The 13,497-nt window shown below is 57.4% G+C and overlaps 1 protein-coding gene across 2 annotated transcripts in view; it reads left to right on the top strand.

Moving 5' to 3' along the window:
- Positions 1-5,989, top strand: part of APBA1 (amyloid beta precursor protein binding family A member 1) — a 199,122-nt gene extending 193,133 nt beyond the window's left edge. For both annotated transcript variants that reach the window (XM_055311582.1, XM_055311583.1), the window contains one exon: positions 500-5,989. In XM_055311582.1, coding sequence (XP_055167557.1) covers positions 500-571 — 72 coding nt within the window. In that variant the 3' untranslated portion in view covers positions 572-5,989. The remainder of the gene's footprint in view (positions 1-499) is intronic.
- The last annotated feature ends 7,508 nt before the right edge of the window (positions 5,990-13,497 follow it).

Here is a 13,497-nt window from a genome sequence, read left to right on the forward strand (position 1 = left end):
ATCGAATCCACAGAGGGGCCTCCAGGGGCAGCTCCCCGGACAGCAGGGGCTCCTGCGGTCGGGACGGCTGGTCCAGGGCCGCTGCCTGGGCCGCTGAGCTGAGGGGATGGAGGAGGCAGGAGCAGTCACAACCCGCTGTCATTCTCCTTAGGTTTGAAAGGGTTTGCTCCCTAAAAAATAAAAATAAATAAAAATAAAATAAAATAAAAAAAACTCCGCCCTGGTGAGAGCGAGAATATTGCATCGACTGGGAAAACAGCCTCCTCTGGTTTTCACTGCAAACCTTGTGCCGCCCCAAACATTTTAGGAAGCCGTGGATTCCTCTGTCCCTGGGGGCCACCGGGGTCAGGTCCCTGGTGGTGGCCAGTGGGGAAAGTCTTCAAACCGGGGGCCTCCCCCTGTTGGTTAGAAGCGGTGCCCCCCCAGGGCCATGGGCTCAGCGCCCACGCGCCCCCCCCACCCCGGCCCCAGGCCCACTGACGTGCCCTCCTGCCCCCAGATCCACATGAAGACGATGCCGGCTGCCATGTACAGACTGCTGACGGCCCAGGAGCAGCCCGTTTACATCTGAGGCCGCGACCCGCCTGGCGGCTTGCATGGAGGACTGTCCTCACTCGTGGTGTGTTTCTCGTGCTGCATCTGTGTGCCCACTGAGACATTTCCCTCTCACGCCCAGCACCGGTTCGACACAGAAAGAGAATCCACAGACCTCTTTGCTCTTTCTCTCTCCAGTTTGCTTTTTTTTTTTTCTTTCTGTAATGCCAGGGAAGTTTCCTACGCAGTGCCGAGGATAGGCAGCAGCTGCCCCCCGCTAGGTATCTGCCCAGCCCAGGACCATCCTGAAGGGCCCTCGGGGGTCCCCAGGGGGGCCGTCACTGCTCCCAGGGAGCCCTTAGGAAGCGCCCCTTGGGGCAGGGACAGAGCTGCCTCAGTGGTGCCGACCCTTCTGGCTGCCGCTGGTCCTGGCGCTGCTCCTTCGGTCACCGTGTGGGAAGGTGGTGTCTCCGCAGGTGACACCCGCTGCATCTTTAAGGGTTACCCTGCCCACCGACTTGGGGCGCCACACATCTCCGCCCAGAATTTCTGAGCCAACCTTTTGCCTCTTCTGTAGCTAGTTTTAGTTTTGACACGATTGTGTTTTTTAACGTGAGCCTTCTCCCCCATGGGCCGAAGGGGAGCTGCCTGGGCCCGGGCACCGTCTCGCGGCAGAGAGCTCAGCGCCTCCCGGGGCGGCCTCCCCGGGCCGCCGTCCCCAGGTTACCCACCATCAGATAAACAGGGGCAGGTCCTCCCTCCCTCCCTGCCTGCCGCACACGTACGTACACGGTCTCTCCTGTGCGTGTAGCTCACCCTCGCCTCCTCCCACCACCGGTGAGGCACACAGAGCCCCTGGAAACCCCACATGGCCTCTCCATGAGGCCCTCCCCCAGCAGGCGAGGCCTGCAGGGGCTGCCCCATCCCGAGAGAGATGCACCCCCTCGGGGGCTGAGGCCTGGCTCCGAGGGCACCACTGCAGCCCCGCGGCTCAGGGAGCGCAGGGGGCCTCCCCTCGTGCCCCCCACTCCGCATACGTGCTGGGAGTCTGGGAAGGCCGGACTGGTCCCCTTTGAGGAAGAGGGTGCAGGTGCTGTCAGGGCTTCCCGGCCCCAGGCAGGCCCAGCTTTCTTCTCTGCTCAGGGTCACTGAGGCAGGATGTGACATCTGAGAGGCCAGAAGAGTAAGCCACAAAACTAAGCAGACAGGAATGACCTCACACTATGCCTAAGAATCCCCAAGTGTGTCCCAGAGACGTCATCTTGCTGCCTCGCGGGTCTGGGCAAGCTCTGGCTTGGGTGGCGCCTTACGTGTTTCCATCAGGTGCCTCATGTCGCAGGTTGTGTCTTGGTTCAGCGCAGGTGTTTTCGTGATATTATTCTGAGCCACTTTTCGCTTCTCCTGGGTCCAAAGAGCATTTTGTTTTCGTGTGGGCTGGGGCGGGTTGGTTTGGTTTGTTTTGTTTTGTTTCATGACCTCAGCAGAGACGGGGCAAGAGAAACTAATATATTTTGTGATATTAATATAGTCCCTGCTCTCTGCACCGGGGATTATTTATGTTGTGTGTCTGTGGAAATAGGCATTCGGCGAGCACATGTTGGCTAGTGTGTCTGTAGGTGTGGAATGGAGGGACTCCGGGGAGGGAGGAAAGGGAGCGTAGAAAGATGGGAAGCGGAGGCCGCCGCCAGAGCGCCGTGCGGCCACCTCCCTGGGATCCCTGTGCCTCCTGTTTGCCGCTGAGAGTCAGGAGAGCCGCATGTTCCAAACAAGCCCTAAGGGACGGGGGTTGCTGCTCCCCGAACGAATGTCCTCTCGGGGGCGGCGGGGGGCGTGGACAGTCCGGGACCCCTGGACTTTTTTTTCAAGGATGCTCAGCCCCACGGCCAGCCCACCGCAGCAGCCAGAATCACGGCCTCTGGATGTCAGTTTACCAAACCATAGGGTGTCTGACAATATAAAGTACTAAAGAGTCAGGCTCCGGTCCTTCCTCTGCCAAAAAGAACAGGTGAAAGAGTGGGAACAAAGCATTATTGGTATATTTTCGGCATCAGGAGCCTTGGAAAATCATGGGGGTGGGGCGCAGGCCTGTCTGCTGTCGGGGGGCCGCTCACGCCGCCTGCCCAGCGCCTGGACGGAGGCCTGTCCACGGTCCAGCAGACGGGAGCTCCGCTGGCACGTCCCTGTGCAGCCACCCCCCCCCCCAACGTCGTTGCAATGAAGTATCTTCACCCAAAGGACGGGAGAGAGAGCACAGGTGGCACAAAAACTTTGGAACGTTTGACAAGTCCTGGAAAAGCCAATGTGGTAAGCTCCCCCCCCCCCGAAGACCAGCATCCTCTAGCGTCACAGCGAGGTGGTTTACCCACCGCGCACCTTCTGTGAATGAACGCGGCTGCGCACACCCAGACAGCGCGTGTGCCTGGAGCTCCGTACAGGTTTGCCTGGCTGTGGAGTCTGTTCCTTGCCCTGCTCCCATCCCATGGAGGGAGTGACCCCCCCCCCTTTGGTGAACCAAGGAGGCAGGATTTTAAGTGTCAGTAACTCTGTTTTGGAAAATCCCGTGGGACGTGGTGGCCTCCTTCCCTCTGACATCCCGATATACATAGTTATATATGTAAATATCTGAAAACCCCCGGTAACGGGGAAGACCATGTACAGAGCAGCCTTCCCAAACGGGGCCCAGGCAAAAAGCCACTCTTGCTGCTTGGCTGGGACATGCTGGTGACTCAGCTTTGGGGACAGATTCTCAGGTGCGCCTACCCGTCCTGGTCCAGCCGGGATGCTCCAGAGCGCATCCTGTCTCTGCCTTCTCACCTGGGAGCATTTCAGGGAGCCACCATCAGCCTTGGGTTCACGAGAGGAGGAGGCCCGCCCCCCAGAGACCAAGACCTGGAGTCCGCTCCCTCCCCTGAGCTGTCCCCACGGGGCTTGGAGCACCCGCCCCCCCGCCCCCCACGGGACCCCGGCCTCCGAGCCTCTGCGCGCAGGCCTGCCGTCTGGACATTGCCCACCAACACCGGCCTCGGAGAGTCCCAGAGTAACCTACTACCTCCCCCATCGCCCCTGCCGCCCCCAAGGCCCCCGCCCCCCGTTCGCACTCAACACCCCCCACCATCCGCACCCTGAGGAAACCCACCCACGAGCCCTTCTCGGGTCCCGCGGCCCAGTGGTGTGGCTGTTACCAATGTTTACAACCAAGGGCCACCTCCTTTTAGACATGTTTACTCTCCCACGTCCAAGGCCGCTTGCTGGTTTTGAGTTTCATGTCCGTTTGCTCCTTCCCTGGTTCGGGCCAACTGGAGCACACGACCTGACTCCTGGCACCCCCCCCCCGACCCCCTCCATCAAGGCAGTGCGTGAGGACCACGTGGGAAGGAAATTTCTTGTACATATTCAGCACAGCCCCTAGAGTATGAACTTGTACTATTGTTCTGTAAAGAGGGTGAAATAGAGCTTATTGTAAAGCTTGGGACAAGTAGAGTATTGTATTTGTAACAATATCGTTCTTTGTATACACAAAACTCAATGATCTCTCTATATAAATATAAATTATATAAATAAAATATATATACACGTGAGCCTGGAATGTTGGCGCCACACACCCACTGAATGTAGCTCCTCTGCGAGTCCCCGGCCCGTCCCCCCCTCCCCCCGCTGTACTGTTTTGGGGGTTGTGATGTATTCGGTCTGTTTTCTTCCTTTAATTGAACGCTAATGTCTGTAAGAGTTGCTGCACAATAAACAAAAACATCACCTCTTGGCCCCGGCCAGGTGTCCTGTCGTTTCAGGGAAGGGACTGGAGGGACCGTGGGTAGGGAAAAGATTGTGTCCCTCACCTGTCCCCCCCACCTCCAACCATGCGCAAGCCACCTCCTGGCCCTTCTCTAGGGCCTGCTTGCTGCCTGGAGCCCAGGCATCTTCTGAAGGGGTGCGTCCCGTGACCCCCACCGGCTGGGTCCCCTGTGACCGCTGATATTGCAGCACACGAGGAGGAAGGTCCCAGCGATCCCCTGGTGTCACCAGCACCAGGTGGGAGCTGCGGGCGGGCGGGCGTGCACCTCTCAGCAACCCCCTGGAGGTGTGCCGTGGGTGGTGTGTGCCCCCTCAGGTGGCACCCCAGGCCATCCCCTCTCTGCTTGAGCGCCCCTGCAATTGCAGAATTAGAGAAATCCACGCACCCACCCTGCCACACACACAGCTCCATTCTAGTCCTCTAACTCCCCCTTACACGGCGAGCTCCTGCCTACTGAGCCCCTCCGAGCTTGCCATCCGTCTCGCGGGGACTGTGTGAGGGTCAGCTAAGGCTCCAAAGCCTTTCGGGATGAGCATGGCTCACGCAAGGCACGGGAGTACTGGCCCCTGTCGCCTTTTAAGGCCCTGTCTCAAAGGGACCCTCCTCACAACAACAACTTCTTTTTTGATGGCATGAAGGGGAATGGGATTGTGGAATGCCTCGGCCCCAAGTGAACCTAAGACTTGGCAGCCCTGGAGATGCTGACCTGCAGCCTGCCCACATGTGTGCCCTGTCCCCTTCCCCCAAGAAGGCAACTCCAGACGGGAAAAGTGAAGCCATTGGACCAGTACAAATCATTTTCTGCGAGCACTGAGTTTGTACAGATGTTTGACTTCCAAGCACCAACAGCTGCTCAGCAAAGGGTGTAGGGACTGGCTGTCTCTGTTGCAGCACTGTGGAGGGCTGTTTGCCAGCCATCACCTGAATGCCCCCACTGATGCATCCCTCTGTCCTGGTGCTGCCACGGCATCACCAGCCCTCTGGGGCCCTGCAGAAGACACCTGCCAGGAACCAGCACACATCGTTGCGTAGGATCCTATTGCCACCTTCTTGGAGTTACTCCTTGCCCGTTGTCATACAGAGAAAAGCAGGACTCCAGGTGGAGAATAAGGCTGGGCCTGATGAAACACTAGTGGAGCCACAGTCCCAAATGCAGACAGGTGCCCTAGAGAGGAAAAGATGTGGCAGGCGGGATGTATTTCCTCCAGAGTTTGAGACCCTGAAAAACAACAGGTGGCATCTGGTGTGCTGTTCTTGAGTTTTAGTTCAGGATTCGTTGGGTTTCAGCCTGGATTTTGGAAGAGAGGAAATGTTACCAAAGTTCCCTTGGGCTTTAGGGCGAGACCTTGCTAAGTGAACGTGAGTGGGAAAACTTGTTTTAAAAAGGCAGATTCCAGGGTCCCACCCTCTGAGGATTCTGATGTATTGGGGCCCAAGCTGGGACATAGGAGCCTGTCTTCTCAGGGCCCCCCACACACACCTGATGCGGCTCAGGCTGTCCTGGAAGTTGCTTTAAAGGGCTGTGCCATTCGTTCTTTACCCGCCTCCCCCGACCCCCAAATTAAATTGCAGCTGTTTGTGTTGTTTTATATTTTCTATATTTCCTTGGTTCTTGAAAAAGGAATGATAGAAATAAAGTTATTTGCTTTAGGAAAAAAAAAAGCATGCACCCCCGGACTGCACGAGCAGCAGCCGCAGCTCAGGAGGTTCCCCAGAGATGCTGGCAGTGTCTCTGCTCAGTTCAGGTGGCCCCAGGACCCCTGAAGCTCCAGCTTGGCTGGCAGAGCATTATAAATTGATGTATTTTATTTCATCCCACAAATGCATATTTTACTTCCTGGTAAAAAACAACAACAACAACAAAAAAACCCTTCTGGAATGTCAATGCATAAATTTTTAAAAGTTAAAAATACGACTCCCCTACAAATACAGAATGAACACATAGCAAAGATTTATTAACTCATTATGACAAAGTGAGAATAATAATAAAGCCGCTCCAAAGAGCATTTTGAGGTACCAAGTGTCTACAGACATTTAAAAAGGAATGTTAGAATAAAATGGCCAGGCGAGCGACTATAAGTGGCCCGTGTCCTTTAAGGCACCACAACCATAATCCTTGGGTTACCTTGTCTACCAAGCGGCAACCATTTGTCTGTCTAGCTGGGGGCAAGAGGGTGGGTAGCTGGATGGTGATCAGAGCTGTCAGAGAAGTAAAGTATGTTTGAAAAGAGCACCCACATTCATACCAGCTTTCCTCCTCACAGGATTGGGAGCAACCCAAGCATCTACCAACAGACGAATGAATAATCAAAATAGGAGAGAGAGAGAAAGAGAAAGAGGGGGGGAATATTATACAGCCTTGAAAAGAAAGCAAATTGTCACAGGCTACAACATGGATGGAGCTTGAAGACGTTATGCTAAGTGACATAAACCAGTCCCGAAAGGACATATACTACATAACTTTAATGAGAAAGCTAGAGCAGTCAGATTCACAGAGAGAGAAAAAAGAACGCTGGCTGCCAGGGCCGGGCGAGGGGAGAAGAGGGATCCATCATTCAGTGGATCCATGATTTCAGTTTGGGAAGATGGAAAAAGCCCTGGGGATGGATGGTGGACAGGGTTGTACAACAGTGTGAATGTACTTAATGCCACAGGACTTTAAACTGAAAGGTGGTTAAAGCAGTAAAATTTTGTTATGCATATTTTACCACAGTGTTTCTATTAAAAATAAAGCATGGGATGGGTTTGGAGGTAGTTTTTTTATATGGGATGGCTAGGAAAGGCCTCACTGCGAGGGAATGTGGGAGGTCCCGGCGGATGTGTAAGGGGTGAGCGTCCCAAGCTGAAGGGACAGCACACACAAAGGCCCTGAGGCCAGACCTTGCAGGGAGCGCTGGAGGCAGGGTAGGAGGCCAGTGTGGCTAGCGCCGAGCTGGAGATGAACCCCGCCAGGTAGGGTGACGCCGGCAGATGTAGGGTGTTGTTAGCACTCTGGCGCTCCCTGCAAACACACACACACACACACACACACACACACACACACACACACACACACACACACACACACACACACACACGCCCAGCTCACGCTCATTCCCGAAACCACCCCTTTTCAATAAGGAACCAACTTGGCAGGGGCTGGCATCTGGCGCCATCTGGTGGCATCACATGCGAACTAATCCCCGCGACCACCTGCGCTACCACATGGGTGAGCGAGTGAGGAATCTCAGCCACTTCCCAGGCCCTTCTCCAGACCAGGAGTGGGACTTGCTGGAAGCCACACAGTGAGTCGTCACTCCCTGGGAGCTGCTGGGGGAGGGACGGGGCGCCTCGTCTCCCCCCCCCTGGCCAGGCCTGGATTGCCTGGAGACACTGGGGAGCAGAGTGCTGTGACCTTGGCCTTGGGCCACCTGCAGGGTCTTGGCGAGGGCCGAAGAGCACAGCCAGCTGCTGGCTCCCCGTGCCTTCTGCTAGGCTGGAGGGCTGAGGGCAGCCCTGCGCCCGGTGGGACGCACAGCCTTGCTGCCGCCTGGAGCTCCTCGCCCGGAGCCCACTGCCCGATCTGCTCCTGTGGGTAATCTTAACCAGCTGCCTGACCACATCGCAGCTCTCTTTCTCCTCCAATTCATAGTCTCTGATGAGCAAGGGCCAAATTTTTCTCAGCTTTCTAGTCAGGGCAGCTCATAATTAGAAAAGTCACAGACAGGGATTCAAAGTATAACCAGGTATTATATTGGTTATAGTCTCTCTGTGCCATCCTGGGCAAGTTAATTAACCAACCTGGGCAACTACTTCTCCAGCTGTCACACAGGCACAGCTCGTCCCCCTTAAGAGGAAAGACTGTGCCCTTGAAGCATCTCACATGTACAACAGAGGCGGTCGTGATGTGCAAAGTCCAGAACTAGTCCTAGAGTGTTAGGGAACTCTTCTCAGAGGAAGGGATGTCTCTGGGGGGTTTTGAAGGCAGCGTAGGAGTTTTCCAGGTCCCACAGCAGGGGAAGCATATTCCAGGCCGAGGAATAGGAACCTGAAAAAATATGACGAGAGGATCAAATAGCGCTTGGTCCTCCGGAAGCATCGAGTGCTGGCTCTCCACCATGTCCACTTAGCTAAGCTGGAACCTGGTTTTCCAGTTTCACTTTCCTGTAAGATTCTAAATTTGGGTCGTTCACAAGGGAAGTTTGAGTGACATCTGGACGGCAGACAGAAACATCAGCCAAGACCTGCTGAGGGTCAGTCAGCAGCTGGGTGCTGCTGTGGCTGGCACGGCGTCCTGGCTGGCTGTGCACACCGCGGGCTCGGGCACAGACCATCCAGCAGCTCCTCCATTTCTGAGACCTGGACCAGGTAGGTGTGCAGCAGCTCCTCTGACAAGTCACCATGTCACTGAGCTGGGAAGTGCAGGTGACACATTCAGTGCCACTCTGCGTCCACCCCCTGCCCACCCCAGCCCCCGTTCACATCCACTCTCCTTTATAGCAGGCCAGAGGCGCAGGCCTCCCTGGGCTCCCTCCCCAGCTCCCACAGCCGCACGCAGTCTGGTCCCCACAGTCAGTGTCTGGGGCACATCACTCGTGGTGACCAAACCCAAACAGACAGAGAAGGAAACATAAGAGTGAAGCAGCTCCGTCTGGGGCTGATCGCAGAACATTCTGGAAGGCCTGCTAAACAGCTTCGACTCTGTTCCCCTGCAGCCCCTCCAGCCCCTGGTGCGCCCCCACTCCTGGAGTCTGTAGACGAGACCGTGTCCAGCTCCACAACGAGTTTGCTCTCGGGAAGAGCTGGGGCACAGACACGCTGCTCCAGCCCCGGGTCCGTGGAGGGCACGGCCGTGAACCTCCCGCCCTCCACCCCGGACACACCTGGTCCTCACAGCCATCGGCCAGGTCGCCCCCACTTTGCTGAAAGTGAGGCTGAGAGGCTCAGGTGGAGACGCGGCCCCAGGACACACAGCGGAGAAATAGCAGGGGGTGTCCCGGCCCTGGGACGGGCCCTCCAGCCCCGGCCTCATCACAAGAGGAAACCAGAAGGAACGTGGGTGCCCTCACCCGTCAGGGTGGGCCAACAGGGCGACCATCCCACGACCCCCAAACTCCCTCTTTGCCTCCAGACTGGCTGGAGCTCCTCGCCTGTCAGGAACGGGGGTGCCGAGGAAGCCGTGGGTGCTCCTGACTTCCAGGGGCCCCAACCTCTGTCCGACCCCCGATGCCGCAGGGCTTCAGAGGACACGGGGCGCCTGGCTCCCAGCGGGGGCAGGGTGGGGGGCCCCCCAGGCCAGGCCTGCGCAGCCAGCTCGCCTTCACCCTCCAGAACCCGCAGCCCGAGTTTCGGACTTTTGTCGTTACACAGGGTCATGGGTAAAATGAACGGCCTCACTCAAATACAAAGGTGACCGGTAACCGAGCCTCGGCCACTACCTCGCTCCGTCCACCCGGCCGCGCCCGCGCCCGCGCCCCCAGGACCCGCAGCTCCCGTCTCCCGCGGGGGTCCCGGGACGTGGCGCTGCCGGCCTGCCCGCGCCGTGGCGGGAGCACTGACACCCCGGGCCAGGGCAAACTTGACTCCTCGTTCCGTCAAGTATCTGCAAGTGGCGGAGCAAACGTGACTCTAAATTAAACTGAAACGTTTCGGGACTGCAGCCACTGCACAGCGACTCGCAGGGAAACCGAGGAAAGCGGCTCTGCACAGCCAAGCAGCGAGCGGCCGATTTGGCCAAGAAGTCACTCTCCCCTTCCGCGAACAAGGCCACTGTGACACACACTCTGGTCATTTCGCTTTTGTCTGGACCTAAAAACGGCGGCCGAACCGAAGCCAGGGCTGCCCTGCGGTGCCCGGAGGTGAGGGCCGCTCGCTGACTGCGCAGTGGCCCGGACCTGCCCCGGCCCGACCGCTCTTGGTGCCGAGTCGGGAGCCCTGGCAGGGGGAGCTGGCAGGAAACCGAGCCCCGCTGCAGCTGCGGGGGGGGCCGTGGGAGCAAGCCACTTATTATCTGTACATCGTGGGCTACGCATCCCTCGTGCAAGTTCATTTATACTGTATTTGTGGGGTGCGGAGGGGGTTCATTCTTCCCCCCAGAGCTGGTTGTTGACCCCTGCCCAGCGTCACTGCTCTGGGCCAGTTCTTCAGGCGGCCTGGGGCGTCCCCAGGCTCACTTGCGGGGAGCGGGCCTGCAAATCTTTATTTAAAAAATTAAGTGTGTTCTCGTGGCCCATTTGGGAGCAGACAGGTCAAAGTGTCAATGAGTCTTGTGGGGTATGTGTCATGGCACAGGGGGCTCTGGTGAGGGGAGGGATGCATCTGGGCAACAGCTGAGGGTCCCTCCGGCGCTGGCCTGGGGGGCTGGGGGCTCAGATCAGGCTCCCGCAGCTCCCCGAGGTCTGCAACCCCAGGACAGACACAGTTCACCGTCAACAAGGCAAACCCATCTTTCTATCCACCGCCCTGCCCGACGTGGCCCCCGGAAGCCCCCCACAGCCCGCATCTCCTAGTGACTTACCGAGGCAAAGCCCTCCCCGCTCACCAGGGCTGGGGGGCGCCAGCCAGGCCCACTGGCTGTCCCCCTGGGACTGACGTTCTGCGGGCATGCTGGACAGCTCATCACAGGGCGGGTGTCACCTGTGTTTTACTGAGAAGCAAACTGCCCCCAGGCGTCAGCAGTTTGCCCAAAGTACCAGAAGCGTGATGTCCCCAAGGTCCCACCTGGCGCTTGCCCCGCATTCGCAGCGACTTCCCTCGGCCCCGGAGGAGCAGCGTGGCCGCAGGCACCCAGGTACCTGGAAAACCAAACAGGATGCTCGTCACAAGATGTCACCTGCGGGGGGGGGGGGGGTGCAGCCACCTGGGAGTCGGGGCCCAGGGGCCCAGGAGCAGGATGCGGGGGGCGCTGTTGGCCTTGGCCGGGAAAGGTCAGCTGCACGCGGGGCCCACAGGAGTGGGCCATCTGTCCTGCGTCTCACTTTTCCGGGAAGAAGGACCCTAGGGATTGCCCCAGTGCCCCCCGCCTGAGCTGCCTGCGGGGGAGGGGGGTGCGGAGACCGAGGGTGCCCAGGCCGCCTCTGCCGCGGGCCCTGGCTCCCTCCCCACCGGACTCCCCTCCCGCACCCAGGCGTTCGGGAAGCGGCTTCATCTCCTGGTTGTCCTCACCTGGAAAGTGGAGGCCCGGAGGCTAGCTTGGGGGGGGGGGGGATGCTCCGAAGAGGGAGAGAAAGCAGCCGACGTGCTCAGCTCAGCTCCTGGCCGCCGAAGCTTCCATGGGGGACGGCCACGGCTGTCCCAGGACAGTCTCAGCAATGGACACTGAGGGGACCCCGAGTGACACCCTGAGGCCCTGCTTCAAGGGGACCAGGTGTCTCCGCGGGGCCTCCCAGCCTGACGGGTGCGCCCATCTGTGATGTTGTGCAGCCACCTGCTGGGCGGGATGGGAACCGAGCGACTCCGCCTTAAAGGCCTTAAAACTGGTTTCTGCTCTTCCAGGGAAATGCGTCTGAGCGCTTGGCGGGGGGGGGGGGGGGGGGGGGGGGGGGCGGGGGGGGCGGGGGGGGTACAGTCACTCTCCATGGATTGTTCAGGGCCTCTGTTACGCAGATTTTTTTTTTTAAAGATTTTGTTTATTTATTTGACACAGAGAAAGAGAGCACAAGCAGGGGGAGCGGCAGGCAGAGGGAGAGGGAGAAGCACACTCCCCACGGAGACGGGACTGGATCCCAGGACCCCAGGATCATGACCTGAGCCGAAGGCAGACGCCTCATCGATGGAGCCCCCCAAATTTCTCTTTAGTAAAAAAGAAAATAGCCCGTTGATGTTACCTTGGCTTACGTATAGTAGGTGAGGGAGGGTCGGGGGAGACCAAACCCTTCCCATTCTGAGGCTTGGCTCAAGCGACTTTCAGAAAAAGGTGGATTAGGTGGAGAAAAGGTATTGAGTTGGGGCCTGGAGGTGAAAGAGGATCTCCACTGATGCCACCCCAATTCCAGAACCTTCCATCCTGTGTAGAAACGCTCACTGGCCTGGATTCCAGGGGTCCCCACCAATCTGGCCAGGAGGTGGTATGTCTCCTGGGGACTCCACAGCTCTGCTCCACAGCACTGGACGCCCAGGGAGCCCCAAGAGCAGCTCACCCCAGCGAGGTGGTGACATCAGCCCAAGGGCAGCTTCTCAGTGGATGCTGGATCCTGACGCGGGAACCTCCACGGCCAGTGCCTGCAGTTCCCCAACCCGAAGGAGTGGCCAGGGCACAGCACTGGAGCAGGCGCTCCGTGGAGATACTTCCACACACCCTCGGTCCACAGAGCACCGGTGACCCCATCCATCCTCCCCTTTCTCAGAGTCCCTGCTTCTGGAACCCACTGCCACCCCAATCTCCAAGCCACGAAGAGTGACATTGTTCCTAAAAACAAAAAAAACAACCGACAAATACATCACGTGGAAATGGAGATCTTAAAAATGGACTCTAACGTTAAATGAACCAAGAGAATTTACCATTGTAAGAGGCCCAGCCATCCGGTGCCTCTGACTACACAATGGCAAATCTGATGATCTTTGTAGGGTAAGTGGAACTTCTGGGTTCTTTATTTAGATTACGGTGATTCAGTCAGCAAGCATTCACTTAGTATTAATCCTGTGCCAGGGGCCGGGGAGGCCACAGTGAACAAAACAAAACCTCTGCCCTCCTGCAATTTATAGTCCAATGGAAGAGACAAAAACCAAACAACTTACATAAGTAAAAATACATAGTTACACTAAGTTAGGATGTGTGCTAGGGATAAATATTAAGCAATGAAAGGATGGGAGTGCCAGAGGATTGCAGTTTTGGGGAGCATGGCCAGAAAAGGCCTCACAGAGAAGGAAACACGTGAGTGGGCAAAACACAGAGATTTCAAAAAGCATTCCAAGCAAGGAGATGGCAGGTGCAAAGGCCCTGGGGCATGTTCAGAAACAATGAGGCAGCCGGAGGAGAGGGTGGGAGGAAGGGAGAGGGCAAGACCACCAAGTCAGAGATAATCCTAGGGTAGGTACATGGGGTGCTGTAAGGTACTCGAAGGATTCTGGCTTTTATTCTGAGCCAGGTGGGAGCCATCGAAAGGTTTTGAGCAGAGGAGGAAACTGATCCGAATTATGTTTTAATAGGATTGCTCTGGCTGCTGCCAAGGAGAAGCAAGCAAGGAAGCAAT

This window comes from Nyctereutes procyonoides, unplaced genomic scaffold (assembly GCF_905146905.1).
Source record: "Nyctereutes procyonoides isolate TBG_1078 unplaced genomic scaffold, NYPRO_anot_genome, whole genome shotgun sequence".
Classification (NCBI taxonomy): domain Eukaryota; kingdom Metazoa; phylum Chordata; class Mammalia; order Carnivora; family Canidae; genus Nyctereutes; species Nyctereutes procyonoides.